Consider the following 26,294-nt stretch of genomic DNA (forward strand, 5'->3'; position numbering starts at 1 on the left):
TGTCCCAACCGGCTATGCCACAATGAAACCTTTGGCAGCTCGATTATGGCAACAACATGATTACCTACACTGGAAACATAAAGAGGGTACAAGGTATCACTTTTATAACCCTCAGCCACTATAACCTGGCCATCAGTAATCACCCATTTGGAATCCCCAAATGTGGTGTGGTAACCACTGTCATCCAACAAGCCAGTGCTAATCAGATTTTTCTTGATTTGCGGCACATGGCGAACACCATCAAGCATAAATATGCGTCCATCAGGGAATACTATCTGTATACTGCCAATCCCTGCAATCTGACATGCATAGTTGTTCCCAAGGTGAACAACTCCATGAGTACCTGTGTAGGAAGTAAACCACTCCCTATGAGGAGTAACATGAAAAGAAGCACCTGAATCCAAGAGCCAGGTGTGCATGTCATGGCCATCAATAACCAAAGTATGTGCAATTACAGCAGAAGAGCATAAAACATCATGCCTGTCACTTTCACTGTCTTCTGCTGCAACATTCACTGCATCCAAGTCATCTGCCTTGGCCTTGCCTTTGCCTTTGCTTCCACTGCCTGCATCCTTTGCCTCAGCCTTCTTGGCTTTCTGATCCCGTATAAACTTGAAGCACTTAGACTTCACATGTCCCTTCTTGCCACAATAAAAGCATTCAATATCCTTTTTGCCACGAGACTGACTGCGAGATTTGGACTTACTGGCAGATCTTCCCTTCTGCTGAGTCCTGCCTCTTTCCTATACCTGCAAAGCATTTGAAGACTTGCTGCCCGCATTATTCTTCCTGCTCATCTCCTCCATAAGGAGAGAGCTCTCTACATCAGCATATATAAGAGTGACATTTGAATTAGACAGGGTGGTCTTGAAAGTGTCCCAACTCTCAGGGAGGGTACACAACAAGAAAGTAGCCTTGAACTCCTCATCAAGGTTCAACCCCTGTGCAATCAGCTGTGTAAAGATGGCATTGAACTCACTCAAGTGTGAGGTCATAGCTGTACCTTCCTTCATGCGAAGATCAACCAGCTTCTTCAACCAATAAACCTTACTGGCTGAACTCTTTTGGCCATACAACTCTGCTAGCCTCTGCCATAGGCCATAAGAGGTCTTTTCAGCCTGAACATTGAACACAAGAGAATCACTGAGAGTAAGCATGATAGCAGCCCTCGCGGACAAATCTAGCTCCTCCCACTCATCATCTGACATCCCAGATGGCTTGACACCCTTCACCCTTATGGGCTTAGAAATCTTCTTCAGCAGAAGTACATTCAAACACTGTTCTGCCCATAATGCATAATTGTGTGCCCCTTCCAATTTCTTTATGTTCAGAATTGATGATTCACTTCCCCCTGATGCCATATCAGATAAGGAAAGTACCTGACTCCCTGTAAGTCAAAAAAATGACTGAATAAAATTCTGATTTCTCAGAAAAACCTGCTCTATCAAGAGCCAGGAGCACTCACAATAGTGCTGTTTTTACTGTCAAAAAATCTGCAGCAAAACAGAAAATTTCCCTCCAGTTACTGTACCTTCTGACACACTGTACCGTGCTCAAATAGGCATAAAACAGTAATTTCAGAATGCTGCAGCTGTTCCACAAGTGCTTTATCAGTGCATCATCAGCTGACGAAGCACAAAACACTGCTATCCTGGACACTTCTCCCACCTCAGATGAGGTATTGCACTGATTTTATATGCATAAACCACTTGTCATACACTGTTTTGTTCACTGAAAAGAGGCTCCAGACACTTCAGCTTGTCACAAACCTGCAACAGAAAATGGGACAAATCCCAAGCAATCACCCTTCTGCCAAGGGGATAAAAGGCATCTGAAGGTCTCAAACAGTAACTTAAGTGCTCTCAAGCAAAATCTGGGCAAAAGCCCCTTGATTTGACACCTGTACCAAGTGAAAAACACCTCAACACTGAGGTAGCATACAAAATACAGCGCTCTCCTGGCACTTTCACCTGACAATGCAATGCATAAACAGCCCTGTGTACACAATAACAACACAGATCCCAACGTACAAACACTGAAGAGAAAATCTTTTGAGCATTGTCAACGATGGACAGTTAGGGACCGAGTAAACTCGATGCGCCCTGGCCAAGCGTGGCTCAACTGAGATTTTCAAAGTGTCGTACACAGAATGTGACCCGCAAGAAATGTCACTGAATACACTGTGGAAACAAGACCAATGTGGGCTCCCTGGCTCCACGCTGCCTCAAGGCATACACTGCATAAACTTCCAAGCAAAAGCCCTTAGAAAATGTCACCCAAAAGCTGAGATTTGCACTCAGCAAAAGCATAAAAGCCCTCTGCAAAATCAAGGCATTTGACCTTCCCGAAAACAAGATAACTGTGCAACCACCACACACTGTGGTACTAGTCACCTCAAGCACGAGGGACACGAGGGTACTTGCTGTACCTTCAACACACAGTTGTGAGAACTGAACAACCGGGAATGTGGAGCAGAGTGCTCTCTCTTTTTCTTCTTCCCCCAAAAAAAAAATGCCTGCTGTACCTGCTGTACCTGCGCAGGGTACGAAATCCCAGAACAGAGAAAAAAAATTTCGACAGGTACTTGTACGGCTTCCGTACGGAAAGTACGGATTCCGTACGTCTGGTACGGATTCCGTACGGGACGCTCCCGTACGGCTGCCCCGTGTGCTGCCTGGGTGCGCGCCGGTGCTGCGCACTGGCTGCGCCCGCTTGGTGGCGGGTAGCAGCTAGCAGCAGCTAGCTGCTGCTGTTGCAGCTGCAAGCGCTGCTCCGCGCCGCCCTGCTCTGCCCGCACGCGCGCTGCCCCGCGCTGCCCGCGCTGCTGCGCGTTTCCCTGCTGCTGCCCGCACGCTGCCTGCGCGCTGCCCTGCTCAATGCCGAGCTCACTGCTGAGGCTGCTGAGGGCACAAGGCCCGAGGGGGAAAGAGGGAGGGGTAGAGGAGTGGAGAGGTGAAGGCTCTGATACCAGTTGAGAGGGAAAGAATGAGGGAGAAGTACAACGGGGAGAGAGTGAGAGAGAGAGGTGACACAAAAGATGTGGGTGTGAAGTGATGAGCCACACCACAAACTCATAGGTTTTATTAGGATTAGGTTTTTTTCACCCTATGACTGTCTTAAGACAGTCATAGGTGTCATATCTTTAATAAAGGGGTGGCAATGTGCCTTTACCCCAACATACTTGTCATATATTGAGATCTTTTCTTGATGTATTTGGGCATATAGGTTTTGGATTGATACTTAATATATCCAAGGATAAGGGAAAATGGGATATGGTATATTCAAGTTTAGAGTGAACAAAGAGAAATACAAGTCAAGACTCAAGACACCTAAAAAGGAAGTTCGGATAGGTTTCAAAATGATACTAAATATATATAAGGATATGGGCAAATAAGATATGTTATATTCAAGTTTAGAGTGAACAAAGAGAAATACAAGTCAAGACACCTAAAAACGAAATCGGAAACATTCAAGTTTATTTAAATTCAAGCTTTCAAGCTTTCAATCTCCTTTCTCAAGTTTCAACTTTAGACCAATTAATATTTATGGTTTCAAGAATGAAAAGCATATGGATTCTAGAAAAAATAGGGCGAAAATCGGGCAAAAAAGTCTATATTGATTTGGGCGAAACAAAGGTTTTGTTGAGAGTGTTTCGTCCTATTTCAAAACGTTCCATCTGTTTTATCGTTTCGAGGTTTCAACAGGACTTTTCCTATCTCAACAAACCTTAGCACTTTATCTCAAGATCCATCCACGACTTCATGCAAGATCTAATAGAAATACCTACCAGCCTTGTATTATTCTTTCAGATGACAGAGAATGATAGAATCAATTCCTATCTCAACAAAGCTCGGTACCTTTATCCTCTCCAATCTTGCTTAAAGCATCCAGCACTTGATTCTGACTATGTTTACAATGTGATATGAGGAGATGAACACAAACTGTTGTAATACATTTTCAATGGGTAGATGTAGCACGATCAAGCAACTACAAATATGGCATTCTTAGCTCCCTAGCCAGCCGCTCCCTTCCATGTTCATGAATTCTAGATTTTTTGCAATTACAATCCATAGCATTTTCCATTCACACTGAAGAACTTTATGATTTATTCTTTGGTTGCAACATAAGGACTGCATATTACAGTCTTCCAAATATGCTGGCATTAGGCAGCTTTTTCTCACTAGTGGTTGCTAAACTATTGCTGAAGGCTGATGTTTTGAGGAAGAGAACAGATACAGTAAGAACATGCCAGAACGCCTTGTAACTAGAATTGCAAGAAAGAAATGGTATGTAAAAGAATCAAACAGCAGAGAATTCCCAAAACTGACAGCATTGTTATACTTCATCTCCAAGCCTTTCTAGTTGGATAGAGAGTGAGATAGTGGGAAGCTAGAGGGAGATTTCCTTAGGCAGAACCAGGCTTCTACCAGAATTCCTCTACAAACAACGGAGGCCAGCAATATCAAAATGGAACAAGCAGAGGAGCGACAAGACATAGGTGTTGAGTCATTTCATCACACTTTCTAGACTTAATCCTCATAGAACAGGGACCCAATATGGCAGGAAAATCACAAACCAGTGCACATTAGTGTGAAAAAGAATTAAATAGGTAAATCGGCCGAAAATTTTGCCTGCAAGGACATCACTTTACCATATATTGGAATCTCCAGAAACCTCTTTGGTAAAATGTTCCCATACGCAGCTGTTACACAAAGGTCTGGGTGTAATTCCTTCAACCCTGCCAGAAAGGCATCCTGCATCAATCACGTTAGTGCTTCTAGCAAATGTACTAAATCTAAACATGTGAACATGTCCATAAACAATGAAATGCTCAGGATTTATTCTGAACGTTTAATAAAAAAACTCAGCCAAGATGTATGTGGATGACTCCATGACTGCAGATTTTACGGTCCTTTTATGTGGTATGATCCCTTAGTGCACAAAGAAATGACTCTCCTTGCTTTATGAGAATTCATCTTAGGGGCTTTGATAAGCTAAATGTTGACATATTTTACACAGCCCATGCTCGCTAGATAAAAGGTGATTGGCATTCTTTTGGTAGATGCCATGCACACCGTCAAAGAGACACATGTTGTCTGGATGGCCCACAGGAGGCAGGAAGTGCTGACCAAACTGCTTCAGCTGTGGGTCACCACATCTTCTCCATTACACAGGCAATACAGCTTTCCAGGGAGATCATCTACTAGAAAGGATCTTTGAAAATCCAAACATAATACAATAAGGTTTGCGCAAGACTGAGGTCCTTCCCCCTTTCTTGCAGCACCTTCAGATTGGAGACAGCCCTCACCTTGTCAGGAGCAATACTTGGTGCACACCTACAGCCAGTAGGAGAACACATGTTTGCTTAAGGGTGCTGACTAAGGAGCTTGCACTACAGATGGTGGTGACCAAAGCTCACGAAGGAACACGCAATATGACGAGTACAAGGACAAAAGTAGGAGCAGCATATTCCGTCCACAAAGTAGGACAAGATACAATACCAAAAGGTTCTCCTACTAGATGTCAAGCACTTCTAGATCTCTGAGCCTGCATGCTCCACCTCGAGCATATGTAGACTCTCTGTCCAAAGTGGTTCTCTCTACCTTATTGCCTGTAGATCAGCCTAGGTAGGCAGCACTTACTAGCTCAGTCTGCAGTTCTCTGTAGGTCTGCTACACCTCCTGGGAGTAGGCCCAAGAAAGCCCTAACTGCTGCTCCTGTCTGCAGTAGGTTTGCTGCTCCAGAGGATATGGAATGAGGCCCAGAGCCTCTCCTTTTATAGGCCCAAGGCCTTGCTGCAAAAACAAGGGAAAACAGTATACTATTTTCAAACAACCACCGAGCTTGTTTTAGTGACAATGATTGTGCATGAGGGACCATCTAATTCATAGGTTCAGATTAGCGTTCAGGCGAAATCAGACTGTAATAACAATGATTGTGCATGAGGGACCATCTAATTCACAGGCTCAGATTAGCATTGAGCCAGAATCACACTGTAATAACAATGACTTTACATCTAGTTCACAAGCTTAGATTAGCATTCAGTCGGTTTATAAGCCTGTAATAACAATAGTTTAGAATGAGAACTAGCATTAAATATTTGGATGGAGTGATGCTCGAGTGATGCAAGTTCTAGGTAGATTCAGCATTGCCTTTAGAAGCCATCCCCTCCCCCATGCTCTCCTCATATGGGGGCTTACAGATGGGGAGGTGACCTTTCCAACACCCCCTCTCGCCGACACATCTCGGCCTAATGCCAACACGTCGATGACGATGCTCCAGTAACTCCCTGGTTGTAGCCCTCTGGAACATTTCAATGGCTTTTCATCTAGTGGCTCCTCCTCCACCAAGTTTGGTTCTACTTCCGCACACCATCCTCGTACATAAGTCCATCTTTGGTAGCACCGCCTGGCATCACCTCCTAGTCACGTTCCCGCCTTCGAACTCGAGCAATCCAACCATCATGATCTTCCAGTTGTCCCCCTCATAATGAGTGAACAAACTGGAGTCTTCTAGGCACCATGCTCTGAGGGTCTATTTCAACCCGTCCTTCCTTTGGCAAGGTCCGCAACCAATGAATATCTCCAGATAACCTAGACCACGAACTCTCACTGAGCTCTCAAGCAGGTACTCTTCTGGCTTCAGTAAACCTTGTCCTTCACCTTCCAACAATCTGCATCCGAGATTTGAAGAAGCACCCACACTTCCCCTGCTGCCTTCGAAGAAGGCCAATTCCTTCCAATCTCGCATTACCTGAGACATATGAAGAGCAGAGTCTCTCCACAGCAGAAACGGAACTGCCATCTTCTTCGGCTATTCATTGTGGAGAACTTCTACACACCTCTCCATGGCCTCTACATCAAGAGGCTTCTCATCTTATAAAATTGACTATCTCACCAACACAAACTACCGTACGTGGTCCATTCGTATGAAAACGTTGCTCATTCGAGAAGATTTGTGGAAGTATGTAGATGGTACCACCCCATCTCCTCCACCTACCTTTGCTGCCAGTGCGGCACAAGGATCGGCCCCTACTAATCAAGATGACATTACTACGTGGAAAGACAATGATGCTAAAGCAAAATTTAATCTTATTCTCTCCATTGGAGATTGTCACGTCGATCTAGTTCATCGTCTTCCTCGCTCAAAGAATATTTGGGACCGCCTCAAACTTATTTACGAACACTCTGACATTGCATCCCAAGTTTCAGCACATCGTCGTCTAGTTAACCATTCTTTAGGTGAGAATGCATCAGTGCCTACCTTCTTGGAAGAGTGGCAACTGCTTCTCCATCAAGCCATGACTGCAGGTCTCTATGTATGTGTGGACGGTGACTCGCGTGTCATGGGAATGTTGAAGAGATGGCGATGGAGCCTCCACTCCAAGCTACTCCTTGTGAGAGCAATGCAAGGCACGAGTTGTCCGCAAGTGTCACTCAAGCAGCCTCCGAATTGTTGCAATGTGATTCCACGAGAGAAAGAGGGAAGGGGTAGAGGGGAGGAGAGGGAAGAAGGAAGGAAGAGGGAGAAGGATAAGGGAAGAGGAGAATGAAGGGGGATGGAGAGGCAAACACAAGGGCACTACAATGGAAACAAGGGAACACCCAAACCACTCTTGGAAGAGAAGAGGGAGCTTGTATTCAAACTTGTGCAAATAGCAATGAAGACCAAAGTCAACAATTTGGCCTTTTATAATGTCACCTTTTGAAGGGAGGATTAACCCTTTTTCTTTTAACACTCTCCCTCCCTTTACAATAAAAGGCTCTTGGGCCCATAGGGCGCCAAGGCATATTGCTATTCTTCCATCTCAAATGAAGAATATCAAGTACATACCAAATCATCGTACTGCTTGTGTGCTTGCTCTGAAAGCAAACCATGCACCTCATCAAGAAACCTACCAATAGCCTGTGTAATCTTGTATTGTCCCCTTCCGAAGTACAGCATCCATTTGAGCATAAGACCCCAGGGCACTCCATAGAATCCACCCTCGTGTTAGTGTCAACAGCCATGCACCTGGAAGGTACCAAGCACTCCATGCTGTCCTTCACCTTCACAAAGGCATCTGACTTCTCGTCGACCCACATCTCAATATCACACAGCCTAACATATATGACCTCGGTAACACACAGAGATGTCACCACGAACAACTCTTCGATTACCACATTTGCTATGGCCTTTGTATCGCCCTCTGAATTTGAGTCGGCGGACTCCTTCCTTTTGTTTTCTAATCCGCCTTCTTCTTTCTGCAATCCTTCGCAAAATGTCCTGGCGTGTCACAATAGAAGCACTTCTTCTGCTTCCTCTTAGGAGTGTCCTCCTCATCAGAGTCATCTTTCTTGGACTTGTCACAGTTAGGCTTGCTCTTTCCTTTGCCCGCATAATCCTTTGCCAACAACGCCTTGTCGTCTTTGTCGTTGTTGTAGAGCTTCTCCTTAGCTTCCTAATAGCAGTAATGGACCCAACTCCTCAAAAGTCAGAGGTTTGGTCCTCTGTCCTGCTGTCACAGTCATAACAAAGCTTTTGAAACTCCGAGGTAGCCTCCTCAGTACCATCAAGGCCAAATGGCACGAGTCCACCTTCTGACCAACTGATCCCAGTTGATCCCTCACCACCTTGACGAAGTGGTCATGTACCGAATCTCCCTCTTCCATATCAAGATTGTAGAGCTGATGCTGAAGAAGCAAAATCCGAGAGGGGTTGTCTGTCTCGTAAAGATCCTTCAGAGTGACCCACGCCTCTACTGACGTCTCGGCCATGTAGATGTAAGGAAGCACAAAGTCTGCCGTAGTCCCAATGATCAATCCCAGGGCATGGGCATCTCTGTCTTCCCAAGCTTCGAACTCCTCTCCGTCTAATGCCATGAGTATATTCCCCTGTCTGTCCACCATGTCCTCCGGCTTCGCCTCCACTCTCGTTGTCAATTTCCACAGCTTCCGAGCCACTAAATGACTTTGGATCTTCACCTTCCAGATCGGGTAGTTTGTCTCATCCAGTTTCCCAGACTCTCCAAAGTTAGGGATAGTGAAAGAAAGAAATCTGGGGAAGAAGGAAGGGAGAGCAGGGGCTGAAGAGGCTTAAGAGGTCGACATCTCTGCTGCTAAACCACACAGCAAAGTCAACCAAACTCAATCTTTAGTAGACCAGAACTCTAAACGCACCTAACTGAACCTGAGTCACCCTCCTTCTTGGGAGGGCACTGTCCTCCAGTCTTGGAAGTCGATTCCCAAGAGCTTCTGGATCAAAGTCATCCTTTAGCAAGGTCCCTGCCTTCAGGCTCCCACACCTGTGAGCCTCCTACTTGGGCTCCGATACCATGTTAGAAATTACCCAACAGAGGGTACACACAGCGGAAGACTGATAGAATTGCCCAAGAGCTCACACAGTGTGGTGTGGGGTGTGGAATCACAAACTTCTTAACTTAATGTGCATAGATGTGCAAGCCAATAGATAGACAATGCTCAGAGAAAAATATAGAAGCAACACTTTATATTTCCGTCCGTCCACAAAGTAGGACAGGATACAATACCAAATAGATGTCAAGCACTTCTAGATCTCTGAGCCCGCGTGCTCCATCTCGAGCGTATGTAGACTCTCTGTCCAGAGTGGTTCTCTCTACCTTACTGCCTGTAGATCAGCCTAGGTAGGCAGCACTTACTAGCTCAGTCTGCAGCTCAGTCTGCAGCTCTCTGTAGGTCTCCTGCACCTCCTGGGAGTAGGCCCAAGAAAGCCCTAACTGCCGCTCCTGTCTGCAGTAGGTTTGCTGCTCCAGAGGATATGGAATGAGGCCCAGAGCCTCTCCTTTTATAGGCCCAAGGCCTTGCTGCAAAAACCGACCAATGGCCGACTTTTAGGGTCTGTTTGGGCCGACCCTGGTCTATAGGAATATATGCTGTAGGCAGCCCCTCTTAGGGCCCTCTTTTCCAGGGCCTTTGGCCCACACTCCAAGGGCTTTAGCCCCCCTTCCAAGGCAGGGTCCCAGCCCCTTCTGTCTGCCTATATAAGGCTTGGTTTGTGAACAAAAGGAGAGCAAGAGTGAGCAAGAGAGTGAGCTGAACGTAAGTCTGCTGAATAGTGGACTGAAATGAAGTAAGTACAAAAGAGAAGTGAGGGGTTTTGTCTAAGTGACAAAACCCTATCTTATCCACTAACCGTAGTAAGGGATTAGACTGTGGTTAGGGGGAAAAACCTCATAGAGGGAAAAGTGCCCCTAGCCTACTTATTACAATACATTGGCCACTGCCTAGAAGATAATAATTCTAACACCCCCCTGCAGTGCCGATGTGGTGTACAAGATAGTGATCAATCACCAAAAGGAGAGAAGTTTAGGGCACTGCGAAATGCCTCAAACTTCTCACGTGAAAGTGCTTTGGTGAAGATGTCTGCAACATTGTCATGTGTTGACACATAGATCATACTGATCTCCCTTGCATGCAACTTCTCTCTGACATAATGATAATGAACCTCAATGTGCTTCGTGCGAGCATGAAACACAAGATTCTTTGCCACTGCTATAGCACTCTGACTATCAGTGAGAATTGGAGAAGGACCCTCCAATAAGAGACGAAGATCAACTAACAAACGTCGCAGCCAAACACATTCAATTGTCACTGTGAAAGCTGCCCTGTACTCAGCATCACATGAGGAAGTAGCCACTGTAGATTGCTTCTTACTCAACCAAGAAATGCAAGCTTTGCCAAAAAAGAAACAATTACCACTAGTGGGCTGCCTGGTATCATAGTCTCCATCGCAATCTGAATCACTGTAAGCATGCATCTGCAAGTCACCCCATAAACTCCATCATGCATAGCAGGGACTAGCTACTATGACATCCCCACTGACGTCATCAGCGCCCAACAGTGGGTGTAGACCATAGTATAAAAATATGCTCTCACACATACAAATCCACACACCCACACATACTTGAGCATCCATTTATACAAAGTCTTCGTACTGAGTTTCTGTCGGCACTCCGGAGGTGAAGGGCAAACTCAGCCATGACGAAGGCTAGCACTAAAGGAGAAGGCTAATCAAAAGATAGTCCAAAATCTCTTCAATCAAGCTACAACTGCTTGTGAAGTCTAAACGTTTTCATTCTAGTCTCTCCCCAACGAGCATCTAAATCTAAATCTTTGCCAGAAAGTTCAAATCTAGGAGGTTGTTTGACATAAACCTCTTCCTGTAAGTCCCCATTAAGGAAAGCTGTTTTTATGTCCAACTGATGGACATTCCAAACAAACTTTACAGCCATGGCAATAACTGACCTTATGGTGGTAATCCAGGATGTAGGAGCAAAAGTCTCCTCATAATCTATGCCCTTCTTCTGTGCATAGCCTTTGGCAACCAGCCTTACCTTGTACCTGTCAATGGACCCATCTGGCTTCCTTTTCACTTTAAAAACCCACTTGGTACCAATGGCATGCTTACCTCGTGGCAAATCCACAACATCCCAAGTCTGATTTTCTCTATGCACATTATCCTTGGCTTCTTCAAAAGAGTCAGGTTCTTCTTTATCAAGAAGAGTACCTGCATAAGCTGTCTCAACAGAAAGAGCCCCCCCTGCGTGCCTTACTGCACTACGAGTCTTGCCAGGCAATGGGGCCTCAAGCCTACTCTCGCTGAGAGTCTGTAGCAACCGATTCGGGACTGTTTTGGCTGCGTGTATCTCTTGAATCTCCTGCCTGACAACTTCATCCACACCCTACGGAGGTACAAAATCAGCATGTGGCTGAATCGAGGCATGTGGATGAGGAGGAGGTTGCTGTAAATTCTGATTTTCAGCATGAGCCTCAGGTGGGGCACCAAATGCTATAGGAAGCATCCCCTCAAAAACATCATCTGAAGAAGCTGGAATTGTAAATTCAGCATGTGTATGTGCTGAATTTTCAGGAAAATATAACATCTCTACTCACAAAAATCTTGCGAGAAGCAGGATTGTAGAGACGATAGTCTTTGCTTTGTGCACTGTACCCAACAAAAAAGCATTTAAGTGCCTTATCTGACAACTTATGTCCAAACTCCACAGGCACGTGGGCATATGTAACACAACCAAAAACTCTGAAGTGATCCACTGAAGGCTTTCTCCCATGCCATGCCTCATAGGGAGTGATTGTCTTCAAAGCCTTTGTGGGAGCCCGATTCAAAACATAGTTTGCACACATGAGGCCTTCGAGCCAAAACCTGTGAGGCAACTTTTTACTGGTAAGCATGCATCTATCCATCTCCATAAGAGTGTGATTCTTGCGCTCAGCTTTGCCATTTTGCTGAGGTGTAAGCCTCACTGTAAGCTGATGCGTAATGCCTTTCTCCTTCAAAAATGCCTCAAATTCATGAGACATCGCAGCAGTGGGAGTGCTCACTGAAAGTGCAAGATCGGATCTTTTCACATATATATCAAGCTGAAAAAGGCCCTGATACAAAGTGCTAGACAACATCAAAGCATAGTCATTCTCTTTGTCTCTAACTGCACACTTAGCATCATCGAATATAACCTGAAATCCTCCTCTATTGAGAGAGGACACTGAAAGCAAATTCTTCTTTATACCTGGCACATAGAGAACATCTAAAATTCTGAAATCTGTGCCATCAGTGGATGTGAGGATAGTGTCCCCCACTCCACACACTGAATAAGAAGAATTATTTGCACAAGTCACCTTTTTTTTAGCAGGTGGAGGATGCAGAGATGCAAAAAGGCTCTTCTTAGAAGTGATGTGCTTAGAAGCACCACTATCAAAATACCAAGTATTCAGTGTCTCATTGACACTGAGAGAGCATGCATCCTTTGAAGGATCATAACTGCAAGTCAAAAAAGCATATGGATCATCATCAATAGTGCCTGTAGTATCTAAACTACCCACTGAAGAATCTGAAATGCAAGACAAAAAAGCATAGTGCTTGTCCATAAAGTTGGCTGTAACATCTCCCCCATCGTATGCATAAGGAGTTGATGCATCTGACACAGCCAAACCTGAATCCCTTTTCTTTTCTTAAGCTATGCGCTTCTTGTACTCACAAATATAATGACCTGGCTTCTTGCAGTAGTGACAAATGCCCTTCTTTTTAGGCTTATCTGCATCACCCTTAGCCTCATAAAAGGGATGTCCTGAATCAGCTTTATGATGATGTGCGGGCTGATTGGCATGTTGCTTTTGCTGCCCTTTTCCCTTGGGCTTAAACTTAGAAAGCATGGCATGCTCGCCAGCCTGTGTTGCCATATTTCTTTGTGTCTGCTCTTCGTCCAACAGAAGTCCTACCAACTCGTGAAAACAAAATGGATTGCTGCCCCCCCTCAATGACAAATTCAGCGAGGTGTGGAAACCAAGATAGGGCTCAGGAAGAGAATTCGGAGTGGTGGTAATCATCTCTGAATCCGGAATAACTTCATCAATATTCAGCAACTACTCCCTCAAATCCTGAAGCTTTGTGAGGTGAGTATTCATGGAATCTCCCTCATCCATATGCGTATGAGATAGCTCTCTCTTCAGGAAGGAAACTCTGGCATCATTTCTTGCTGCAAACATACTCTCTAATATCTCCCAAGCTACCTTTGAGGTCTTGCATGATCGAATGTGAGGAATAATGAACCTCTTGACAGAAAGAGAAATCGCTGATAGAGCTTGTGCATCCCTAGAATCCCATCTTTTTTGCTCTGTTGTGGGAGCCACTGGAGCAGCAACTCCAATTACTTGTGCTGCATTTTGACCTCTACCCCTACCTCCAGCTGTAGGAGTGACAAGTGTAGCCACAAAATCTGGCCGTGCTTCATCTCCATTGACATAATCCCAAAGATGTCTGCCAACCAAGATGTTGCTAACCATAAAACTCCACAAGGAGTAGTTGCTGCCATCCAACTTATCTCCTGTGTGAGGACTCCAAACACCTCATTGGGGTTATTCTGAGCCATTTTTTCCAGATAAACAGCAAACTGAACAAGTAAAATCCCTTCCTGGTATGCAAAATGCAATACCAAAATCTGCCAAGAAAATCTGGCCACAATGACAAATATTGTCACAGCATATCAAAGGCTTGAAATGCACCACGGTGCTCTGCAAATGCCCAAAAATCTGCAAAGAAAATCTCCAAAAAATGGCAAAAGTCTACAAATTGACTCACACCAAGTCCAGAACTGCTTGCAAATCTCCCAAATGGCCTTTCAACTGCCAAATTGCATCCGAATGCCAAAAGCCTCGAATTTTGCACCTGAAAGGGGCAAATGAACTAAAAGCCCCAAATTTGTGCAATTCTCTGCAACAAATGCAAAAGCCCCAAATTTGCTCCCAAAATGCAAGCCAAACAATGGCTCTCTGCAAGAATATCTGCCAAAAAACAAGAGAGAGAGAGACACAGAGAGAGAGAGAGAGAGAGAGAGTTTATTAAAGACTTCAGAAGACCAATGGGTCTATGAGACTGTGAAAAACCTGATACAATGAGCTGTGGTAGTGGAGCTACTAAACAAGCATCCATACCAATGCAGAATGTAGAAAATGCAAAATGACAGTACTAAATCCTAAGTACAACATAGTCATATCTCGACTATATATATATCAATCTCAGCATCATCGTCGACATCATCATCCTCATCAACAGCAGTAGGACATCGGGATGGATGAGGCTGTGGAAGTGGAGGCATGAGGTCAGCAATAGAGCGATGTCGCCCCTCCCAAGGGTGCAGTCCTGGTATGTCTCCTGGTCGTAGCTCTGCGTCTGACCACGGCCACTGTGACCCGTGCCGGTCCGGCTCCAACCCTAAACAAGGAGGGGATGTCCCAAGTATGATCTGTGAGTCAACCCTCTGTCTGAGTTGTCGGGTCACAAGCTCCGAGTCACGCAGTCTGTCCATGTGGTCGATTCCTGCAAACCATCTTTGTGCATGCATACCAACACCTCTGGTCCCCCCCTGCTGCAAGTGCCATAGAAGAGGACAATGCTAGCCATGGTATCCTGCTATGCCTGGATGTGTAATCCCCATACTCCCTGACTCGGTACAGATACGTGATAACCTGAAATGCAGCATCTAGCTGTAATGGGGGTGACCCAAACTCCGCCTGAATGATTTGGTGAGGGACGGATGGCTTACCACGGATCATCCATGATAACATGAGAACCTGTAGCCGCTCCACCCTGGCCCACTCTGTATCTGACAAGTTTGGCCCAGCATGGACTGCCATACATCCCTGCTGGGCAAACCAAGGAGTCAAAAAGCAACCCTTTGGTCTGTGGATCTTGAAAGTGAGAGCGGAAGCACGGTCTCTCTAGCCTAGCCAATGAAGCATATCCTCTGCTCAATCATGCACGCATCGCGGTCTCATGGTGAAGATGGGTTCGAAAAAGACGACCCCAAGGTAAGTATATGATGAAACTATCTCAACAGGGGACCCATCAAATGTGAAATGCTCATCTCGCATGACGGCTCGAGATGTATTAAAGATCATAACCTTGGTTTTACCCAAGTTGACCTTCAAATCATGAGACTCGCAAAAGGACTGTAGTGCGTCAAGGTGTCTCTGGAGCCTCTCTACTGAGGAGGACAAGAGAGCCACGCCATCTGCGTAGAGTAATATTCGGATCAGCGTGTCCGCGAGAGAGCAACCTACCCCACCTTGTGCCTGCATCACTGTCTCGAGCTCGTCGATGTAGAGGCCAAACACAAGGTAAAAGATAATGGGCACACTTGTTTGACCCTGATAGTGTTCATGATCTCGTCTGTCCATCCAAATCCTATCCGCACTCTGCTTGAAACTCGCTCATAAAGTGCCATGACAGCCCAAATGATCTCCTGGTCGTAACCCAAATCCTGTAGATGTCGTATGAGGCGGGCTCTCGGAACGGTGTCAAATGCCTTGCGGAAATCCACAAAGCAATAGTAAACCCTCTGCTTCTGTGCCATTGCCTCCTCAATGATACATCTAAGCGCGAGAATATGGTCCATGGTTTCATGATCCCGCCTGAAGTTGGCCTATCTCGCTACTCTGAGTCCTCGACACTCCGCAAATCTGCTGACCTCAGAATCAAGTATTGATGCATAAAGCTTGGACATGACATGTCCAATCATAATGGTCCTGTAGTTCTTCATGTTCATGGGATCTCGTGCCTTGTGGATGGGTGAGATAGTGTTGATGGTCCAGGTGCGTGGGAACCCAAAGCAAACAGCTTCATTAAATAGCTCATGATCCTTTGCTTGGCCATTATGAAGTTTCATTACGGCAAGAGTCGGCTGTCTTGGTTGGGCTGGTTGGAGCCAGCCAACCATGTTAGAAATATTATCATATTCTAGGCAGTGGCCAATGTATTGTAATAAGTAGGTTAGGGGCACTTTTCCCTCTATGAGTTTTTTCCCCCTAACCACAGTCTAATCCTTAACTACGGTTAGTGGATAAGATAGGGTTTTGTCACTTGGACAAAACCCTCACTTCTCTTTTGTACTTACTTCATTTCAGTCCACTATTCAACAGACTTATGTTCAGCTCACTCTTGCTCACCCTTTGTTCACATTTGGTATCAGAGCAGGTTCACCCTGCCCGACCTCCTGCTTCCAGCCCGCAAGCTCCATCTTCAAGTTCAGCTCCAGCTTGTCCGTACAGTTCCGTACAGTACCAGCGCCACCGTACTGCACGCAATTAGCCCGTACAACAGTACGGTCATCCGTACTGTTTGCCGCCACCATCCGTACCTCTCTACGTAGGCGTCCGTACAGCTCCCGCACCATTCGTCCATACAGGTCGTACACTTGCGCCAGACTTGTAGAGCTGCGCTGCACATAAGAACTATGTCAGTGCTGTATAGCTCCCGCATTATGTCCGTACTTGCATTTCGTTCCAGTTCTGTCGTACAACCCCCGTACCCGCCATTCCGTACAAGCAGTCGTCGTCCGTACATTTGTACGACTTTCGTACAGTCGACTGCACCTCTGCCGTACAGTTCCTTCCGTACAGCCGTACAATCCGTACTGTACGGACTATTGCAAGTCGTTTGAACAGGGTACTCTAGCAAGGTGCTTGTTTGCAAGGCTTTCTTTGCAGGTGGACCTTGGAAGGCTGCTAGCCTCTCCGCTCCCTTCCTGGGCCCTAGTGCCAGGCGTGGTGGCCCCTCTTGGTTTTTGGAATTTTTGGTGTCAAAGAGCTTCCAATTAGTTTCAGTGGTATCAGAGCAAGGCCTCACCACTTTCCTTGGTGGTGACGATCGCATGACGTCCATTCTTGGCATCTTGCAACATATATCGATCTGACGTAATCCGAAAGGAAAATTAGCGCCTATTTCCTGCGTGGAGCCTTTGGACCCATGCATTTTTTGATTAGTGCCTAACGATTTGACGGGAGGGGAGGCAGAAGGCTAGCACGCAGTAAAATTTGATACGGTGCGCGGCTGCTCATCGCCAAGTGTAGAATTACGTGGAGTTTACTATTGGAATCGGCGTTGGCTCCTGTCGTTGGGTAGACGATCCTCAGCAGGAGAAACATAACGATATTGGAATCGGCCAGCACCAAAGCTCATTCTCCTTTCTTATGCTCATTTGATTGCTAGGTTGTTTGAGATTTGGCCCGTTAATTCTCGCCTCAGTTCACACGTTATATACCGAGTCTTGAACGAATCACACCAACTTCCTTAGGCCGATTCTTCTCCGTCCGAGGGCAGTGCTTCGAGGATAAAGGGTGATGATAGAGTTTCCACTTTTGGGAAAGGTAACTCAGAAGGTATGAAGGAAAAGGGATCCGACTTTCCAAAACAAGTCCCACGCAAGGACGAAGACTCATACCAGGAACTTTTGGCATATCTTGCCAAAGCAAGATAAGATCCTCTTTTCCGCAAATTGGAGCGGAATATGGAGAAGAAAGAGCCTGCAAAATCACCTCCAACAGCACCCAATGCCAAAGACAAGGGCAACAAGAAACAGGAAATCCGGGGAAGTTCCCATTGCACGAAGTCCCCAAGCTCATCTTCAAGGTCTTCTTCTTCTTCTTCTCGGCGGAAAAATTTAAGGAAAAGACGAGGTAAGAGGTCTCCTTCCTCTAGTCCCAGTTCATCTAGCAGTACTGTTGGGATATCTCAAGGTGTATGCCTCAGGCACACCTTATGTTTCTATGTGTGAGTGCTAGAGGCACAGTTAGGTGCCCACAAGCACAGTTAGGTGGTGGAAAAGCCACATAGGATGATTGAGTGAATCTAGGAGCAGATTGAGGAGATGATTGTGGAGCTTTGAGCTCATCAGTGATGTCAGTGACCTTGTATGAGGTGCCTACTTAAGGACCTCTTTCTTCTTCATTCTATAAGCAAGTATTCTGAATTTGTGTCAACTCTACTCTTTCCTTTCAGTATTCCAACATGGTATCAGAGCCATTTGATCCCCCTTGAGCCCATTTCTGCCACATCATCATCTTCTTCTTCATCTTCTTCTTCTCCATTTTCCTCTTTCTTCCCAAAATCTTTGAGAGCTTGGTTCTCCATCTACAAACGACCATTGCCCAAACCCTCTGAGCTGGAAACTCCTCTAGTATGGGCGAACTTCCACCTGCAAGCAATTGAAGAAAAAACGTCTGTGGTGGCTGCCATTCTCCAAACAGCGAATTTCTTATGTTGCTCAATACTCCCTGCCTGCTCCGCCATTGCCTGAGCCCTCTTAGGAGTAGATGGGCGACCTCAAGACGAAGATTTTGAGCCATTTTTCAAGTCATTTGGTTCAGTAACGAGGGAGAAATCGTCAAAACTCAGTTTCAGCCTGTAGCAACTCTCCCGGGCAAAAGTGCGCACCATTTCGTCCAACCTCTGTGCTGGACCTTCTCTGGTATATGAGCTTTCTTTTGCTTCAGAAAGCCCTCTTTTCTTTGCTTTGAAGAGTGAGCTACAAGCCCTCCAAGTTCAGCTTTTCATTTTTGACAGTTTTGGACAAGTTTTGAAGATGATGCTACATAAAATGCTACTCTAGCATTTCTGGTCTTTTAAAGTTTTCAATAACTTCACTACAAGTGTTGCTTCAGTTTTGTTTTGACTTGCTAGACCTGGTTGTGTTTGGAAAGTGTTTATTTCATCCACTCCTATGAAGCATACAAAAAGTAGCATCATTGTTTGAAAACTAGTCACTACTATTTGCTACATCAAGTGCCTATACTTTGGAAGTATTTCAGTTCTTTTTGCCTTGTAAGAGAGATAGACACTGCCCAATATCTGGGTTAGACCCTCTCATGGCTTGCTTATGCAAAATATGTGAAAAGCCAAAACATAAAGCAATGTCTTGTTATGCTACAAAGGATGAAAATGCCAATCTGACTTCCTTGTTGAAGATTGCCAAAACAATGGTTGCCAAAAAGGAAGCAACTTCAAAGACAGAAAATGCAAATCTACTTTCAGTTGATTTGCCTCCACAAGATGAGGCATCCCATGAAGATTATGCATTTTAAATCATCTCTATGTATGCTCCAGATCTCTTTTCTTTTTATGTCAAGGTACTCAGCCTGGATAGTCCTCCAAAATGAATGAAAATAAACTATTGTGTTGTGTGTGTTTTGTAAACACCTCTGGTCACCTTATGATGTAGGCCATGTGTATGTTTTGTTCCATGGTACCTCTTGCAGACATTGTGTGCATGTACATGCAAGGGAGATAACCATTGGAAGGTCTGTTTGTATCCCTTTCTGTTTACCTTACACCCAAGGGAACCCTTGCTAGCATGAGAACCTAGCCATAGATTTATCCTTGACCACCATGAGATGGCATGAGAAACTATGAGACTAGATGTATCCTTGACATAGCCTGAGGCATTTCCTTGAGGGGGGGTTTGTTGGGATATCTCAAGGTGTATGCCTCAGGCACACCTTATGTTTCTATGTGTGAGTGCTAGAGGCACAGTTAGGTGCCCACAAGCACAGTTAGGTGGTGGAAAAGCCACATAGGATGATTGAGTGAATCTAGGAGCAGATTGAGGAGATGATTGTGGAGCTTTGAGGTCATCAGTGATGTCAGTGACCTTGTATGAGGTGCCTACTTAAGGACCTCTTTCTTCTTCATTCTATAAGCAAGTATTCTGAATTTGTGTCAACTCTACTCTTTCCTTTCAGTATTCCAACAAGTACGTCTTCTAGAAGTTCTAGGTCTTCGCGCGAACGCTCATATGAGTCGCGTAAGCGCCAAAGACACCAGTCTAGAAGCAGGGAATTTAAAGAAGGGGGCAAATCTATTAAGTTTACTACTTATGACGGAGCATATGATGAAAGTGAGAAGGCACTCCAGTTTATTCATCAATTTGACATAGCCTTCCAGACCGGCAACTATCAAGTGAAGTCCAAGCTCAAGGCCGTGAGTTTGCATCTCACTGGCAATGCTAGTGCTTGGTGGGGTTCCTTATTGGTTGCAAGAGATGCCCCCACTTCTTGGAAAAAGTTTAAGAAAAAGCTTTATGAGCAATTTCTTCCCAAGGAATTTTATGAAGATGTTCATATCAAGTGGGAAAGTTTAGCAATGCTTCCCACAGAAACGGTTAAAGCGTATAATGCAAAGTTTTGGGCAGCCTATTTGCAGATTACGCCTTTCAAAGAAATTTCCACAAAGACACAGCTACGAAAGTACAAGGCTGGGTTGATCCCTAGTATTCGCACATCTGTAAGTATTGATCGAAAATCAAAGTTGCAAGATTTGATGCATGCTGCTAAGGCGACCCAGATTACGAAAGAGGATGTGATCAAGACGATTATAGCTACAAAGAGCAAGGAAGGGGATTCTAGCAAGAGAAGTATACCTCCAATGCAAGCTCCCAGGAAGGAGAACCAGTTTTAAAAGCCGAGGGGAAACCCTAAGGACTATAAAGGAAAGTCAAGGTTCACTCCTGAACAGATAGAGACCTTTCGAAAGGAAGACAAGTGTTTCAGGTGTGGCAAGGAAGGGCATAGGTCTGCCCAGTGTCCCAAGAGACCTTCAGGTTTCAAGGAGCAGAAAAGACCACAGGAGGCACCTAAGCCTAAGGTGGGAGCTGTACCGGATATACTTGGAAATGTAGATAACCAGGAAGCAAGAGAATTACCTTGCATAGGGCAAGATCCGCGACCAGAACACATTGATTGTAGGCTATCACATGGGCTATCCATAGATGCCACTTATACCTTAGTATGAGCCTTGTAGGCCTAGTTATAGTCAGTTAGGACTATTGGTACAATTAGTTTATGTACCCTCTGGGTCAGTTAGGACACTTAGTCCAGTTAGGGCAATTAGCCCTAGGGTTTTGTTATGTTGGCTCTCCCTTGAGCCTCCACACTTCAGTTTTGCAGCAATCTATTACAGCATCTCGTTTTTCTCCATTGTGCTTCCATTTTTGAGCTTCCATTGCTTCCAACACCCAACAGTGGTCTCAAAGTAGGTTGAGAATCAATTCCCTCAGCCATTGACATCTTTCCCAAGCTGTTTGGCAGCCTCTGAAGCTCTCATTCTTGCTGGTCTTGCTGGTTTTCACACTCCCACGAGTGTTTGAGACCTTTCCAAGCACTTCTCTCGTGAAAAACCTCATTTTGTCGTGAGAAGACCGCACTTTGGAGCAACTCTCTCGAAGGGAACTGTTTTTCGGTGCATTTTCCAGCCTGCTGCAGCAAAAAACGACCACACGTGAGCATTTACAGCATCTATACGAAATTCCGAACCTACCGGCATTTGGAGCCATTTGGAGCTGCTGAATTGATCCGGAGACTTCTCTTTGAGCCCTTCCCTCCTCATTTGGCATCCCTTTGCCTCAGGCTACGAGTTTCTCTCACTCCCTCTCGCTCCCTCTCGCTAGCCTCTCCACTCCCTCCTGCTAGCCTCTCCGCTCCCTCCCGTAGCCTCTCCGCCGCTCCCTCCCGCTAGCCTCTCCCGTAGGCCTCTCCCGTAGCCTCTCCGCTCCGCCCTGCCTCTCCACCTAGCACCCTCTCCCGCTAGCCTCTCCTATATCCTCTCCGCTCTGCCCTGCCCCTCCGCCTCTCTGCCCTGCCCCTCGCCTCTCCGCCCTCTCCCCCTCCCGCTCTTCTACCTCGCCTCCCTCGCTGCCCCTCCGCCCCCTCGCTCTGCCCCTCCACCCTGCTCCTTTCCTGTCCCTCACTGCCCCTTCCCCGCTGCTTCTGTTTTGCCCCCTCCGCCTGCAGCTCCGCCCTCCTGCAACCCCTCCTTTGCCCTCTGCTGCCTCCCCCATAATGAATGGCGAAGGGGGATGAGGACAGGGGACTAGGCAGGAGACCCTTTGGTCCAAATTTACATACGCGAGGAGATGGGGAAGGGGAAGAGTGACAAGGGGAAGACACAAAAGCAACTCAGCCTGGAGGACTTCAACAAACGCCAGCAACCGGAGCGGTTTGACAATGGACAACACCGCGGCCCAAAAGAAAGGGGCCCACCCAAAGCCCATGCCGCTCACCACATCCTCGACCTCTATGGTTACCACCACTATTTCACCACCATCATCCGCCTCATCATCTACGCCACCTCTCTCCTCCCCCTCTCCTGCATCATCATCACAGGTCTCCTCTCCCGGTAGCCCCATCACTAGCCCCACCGGCCACGGCTCCACAATACTTTTCCCTCGTATCCCCTCTACCTCTCAGTCAGCCACCATTCATCACCTCGTCCAGCCTCGCTACTCCTACATACCAGTCCCCTGCCCAAATCATGCTGTCCCCACCCTCAGTACAACATCAACAGCCCACCTTCATTCCAACCCCTCTCGAGATCCAGTTCCCACCTGGACCAGAATATCTTAGGCCCTCACCAGATGCTTGGAGCTCCCTATTGGCTGAGATACACAGCATCCGGGCCCGTCAGGCAGAGCTGACACATTACACTCGGGAGCAGGCTCGATACACCTAGGAGCAAGCCCGCATTATACACAAGCAAGGCACCCTTATCCAAGGGCTCAGACACAACATCACACAGCTTCGAGAGGAGCTCAAGACCCTGAGAGCAGCGCCTGGAGGGACCCCAGTCACTGAGATGGAGGCACAGATAGCCACGATACAGTCGGCTATAGCAGAGACGACTAGGTGGGTGGACGTGGCGAAACGGGAGACCGCAAAGGCAACCGTTTCAGCCGCCATACAGGAGCAGCAGCAGAGGGCTTCGAAGGCCCTCAACATCCGGATACGAGGGGTCACGCGAGACAACACCAGCACCACTACGACACCCATAGAGGAGGCGATCACCTTTGTGACCACCACCATGGGGGTCCCCGACCATGGCATAGAGGGAGCATGGCATTGATAGGACAAAACCTGTATCAAGTTTTTAAGCATTGTATAAAGCTATGGGTAGGCACATAGTTGTACACATCTAGGGTAGGTGTGGGCAGGCATAAAGCCCTTTCAACAGAAAAGCTTTTTTTTTTTGAATAGGTGAACTTGCTTTTCTAGCAAATGGCTTTATGGATAGCAATTTTTTTTTCAAGCACGGCTTCAACAGTTAACAGGCAAATCGGCTTTAGCGCCTTCCTCCAAACAAACATGTGAGACCTGGAGGAGACCTGGAGGAGCAACCGGAAAGCTTGAAGTGACTTGAAGACTTGTAGCTGGAGGAAGACAAGGCAATCATTCTAGGGAGAGCTCAAGCATAGAGGGAGAGTGGAGCCCCTGAATTGATTTATAAGCCATGTTGGAGGGGGGTAAAGAGCACACACAAGCTGAAAGTTGAAAAGCCAAGAGACACAAACAAGCTAAAAGCTGAAAAGACAAGAGCCATCTAAAAGTAGAGGTTAAGAATTTTGAAAATTCCTGACAAGAGTGCATGTATGCATGGGAGCACTGGCTCCAATTTGTGAACTGCGCGGGTCTCTAGACACATGGAAGACATATTAGGGCATGTAGTTCTAATCAAATTGATTAGGGTATGAAGTTTTTTTTTAATGTTAGTAAAGCCGATTCTTTTTTGTTTAAAAAAAAGGAAATGTAAGTATTGGAAGGTAATTGCAAGCTATTTTTCTTTGAACATTGGCAACCGCACTGGAATTGGTATGCGATGTAGACGGGGTCGTGATCTGAACAGTACGCTTGCATTGTTCCAAAGAAGCTGCTCATCAAAGGTGCGTTTGTCCAAATATGGTCAATTTGAGACCCGTAAATTGTTGTGGAGATCTGGAAGGGAATGTATGCATGCAAGGTGGCTACATGATCAAGGATTGGGGATGCTCTGGCTGACGAGTGGGCTGATACGAGGGATGGCGGCTATTGGAGAGTGCTGGAAAACGTTGATGAGCGAGAGAGATCGAGTTGGGGGGGAGAGAGCGGAGAAGGAAGAGGGAGGAAAGCATCTGCTGGTCGATGAACAGATGGTTCATGGGCTTCAAAGTGTTGTACAAAAGCAGTGCGTCAAGGTGTAGAGGGTTGTGACGATCTGAGAGGGCGATTGGGCTGTGTACGGGCTGTCAACGAGGTGTGATGATCTGAAAAAAAAAAGCACAGGGCTGATGGACGATTAGCTGAGCAGAGAGCTAATGGGCTGATCGACATCAAGTGCGAGTCGCTTATTTTTTTGGGCTGTGGGTTTGTTACCTTTAATCACGCACAAGTGTGCAGGCTGCGTGGGGGAGCTTAGCTGGAACAGAAGACAGATTGGGAGTTGTCGCTGCTGGAAGCACTTGTGATGTGGCTGCTTACAATTCTGAGTATGACGTACAGCTTGTGTGCAGATGCAATAGTGACTGAACGGAAGTCATGATAGAGACTTTGATCATTGAGGTTTCATGAATCTATAGGTGGAACAGAAGACAGATTGGGAGTTGTCGCTGCTGGAAGCACTCACGATGTGGCTGCTTACAATTCTGAGTATGACGTACAGCTTGTGTGCAGATGCAATAGTGACTAAACGGAAGTCATGATAGGGACTTTGATCGTTGAGGTTTCATGAATCTATAGGTGGAGGGGATGACTCGATGGATTAGCATTCTTGGGGGTTCTTTGTGCATATCCCTACGAGAAGCATAAGTACGAGCTGTTTATCATATACAAGCAGCTGGAAGGAGGTGTTGTAGATACATCATGTGTGGTTGATCTATCGTACAAAGAACGATTGTGTGTATGAACAACTCTTGGTTGACACAAAGCTACAACAAGTCAAAGCCTTCTTTCCCCTCTCTCAAAGAATTTGTGTGGTCCTCTGTATGTGTTCTATCAGATTGTGTGGGAGATTGACTTGTTATTTGTGTGCTCTCGATATCTGCTCTGGAACCTAGTTCATAAGCTCATCATCTACGAGCCCACATTGCAGCTGATCCCTATGAAGTCTCAGCTATCTGACGTGGTGAAGTACATAATTCCTAGTTGTCTTTCCTTTTTTTTCCTTATCAGCGTGTTGGGAGAGACCCCAACCAAGAGCAGCCCCTAGTCATTCGCTTCAGAGATTCACATGCTCGACTAGCGACACTCCGACGTGGAGCCGCTCTACGAGAGCATCCCACCCTGTCCATGGATGAGGATTTGACACCACTACAGATTGAGGAGCGACGAGTTCTTCTCCAGCAACGGGATGTTGCCCGCAAGGAGGGGAAATGGGCCGTGGTCCGAGATGGTAGGTTGTTGACCAGCACCCGTCGGGCTCCCACCCATACCCCCTAGGGGGACAGGGCCTATGAGACTCAAGTTTCAGAGACCCTAGCCTGCACCATTTGGAACTGTAATGGTACCTGATGGTCAAACCCAGGAAACTTCTCGAAATCTTACACACAGGACGAGACATAGTCTTTTACACGGAGACACACCAGAGCCCAGAGCGTCCACTACCAATAGTCAGTGGCTACACATGGGAGTTAGCCTTCAAGGATGAGACGAGGGATACAGGAGGAGTTCGAGGATCAAGCGGGGTCACAGTATTGTATAGGTCTTCCCTCGCTGGAGCCATCTCCATTGAGAGGAAGAACGCACACTCCCCATTCATGTGGATCTCAATCCGACACACAGCCACTCGTGACCTTTTCATAGCAATATGCTACTTCCCGCCAGACACATCCCACTTTGCCAGAGTGGCACGAGAGGAGGGTGAGACATCGCCATATGCACCCTTACATCAGGATATCCCAGACCTTTCAACCCACGGGGAAGTTCTCCTTGTTGGGGACTTCAACGCCAGGACGAGCACACGCCAGGCACCACTCCTAGACTTCCGAGACAACTCTATCATGCTACCAGACATGGACATCGACGGAGCAAGTATGACCAGGATCTCATCGGACCGACACGGGCCTGTTACACCATATGGACACGCGCTCCTTGATCTGGCCAGGATGCATGATCTCATCATCTACAATGAGCTTGACCTATGGCCCTCCTCAAGTGGTTTTACTTGCTTCCCACAGGGGGGGGGGGGCA

General features: G+C 46.4%; 1 protein-coding gene across 4 annotated transcripts in view; it reads right to left on the reverse strand.

Annotated features, from left to right (window-relative positions):
• PDE194 (formyltransferase) overlaps positions 1-26,294 on the reverse strand; it is a 91,224-nt gene that overhangs the window by 56,815 nt on the left and 8,115 nt on the right. For all 4 annotated transcript variants that reach the window (XM_087388151.1, XM_087388150.1, XM_087388149.1 and 1 more), the window contains one exon: positions 4,652-4,754. In XM_087388151.1, the coding sequence (XP_087244277.1) occupies positions 4,652-4,754 (103 nt within the window). The remainder of the gene's footprint in view (positions 1-4,651; positions 4,755-26,294) is intronic.

This window comes from Dipteris shenzhenensis, chromosome 17 (genome assembly GCF_047967505.1).
Source record: "Dipteris shenzhenensis isolate YYH24624 ecotype China chromosome 17, Dip_SZ_1.0, whole genome shotgun sequence".
In the NCBI taxonomy this organism is placed as follows: Eukaryota; Viridiplantae; Streptophyta; class Polypodiopsida; order Gleicheniales; family Dipteridaceae; genus Dipteris; species Dipteris shenzhenensis.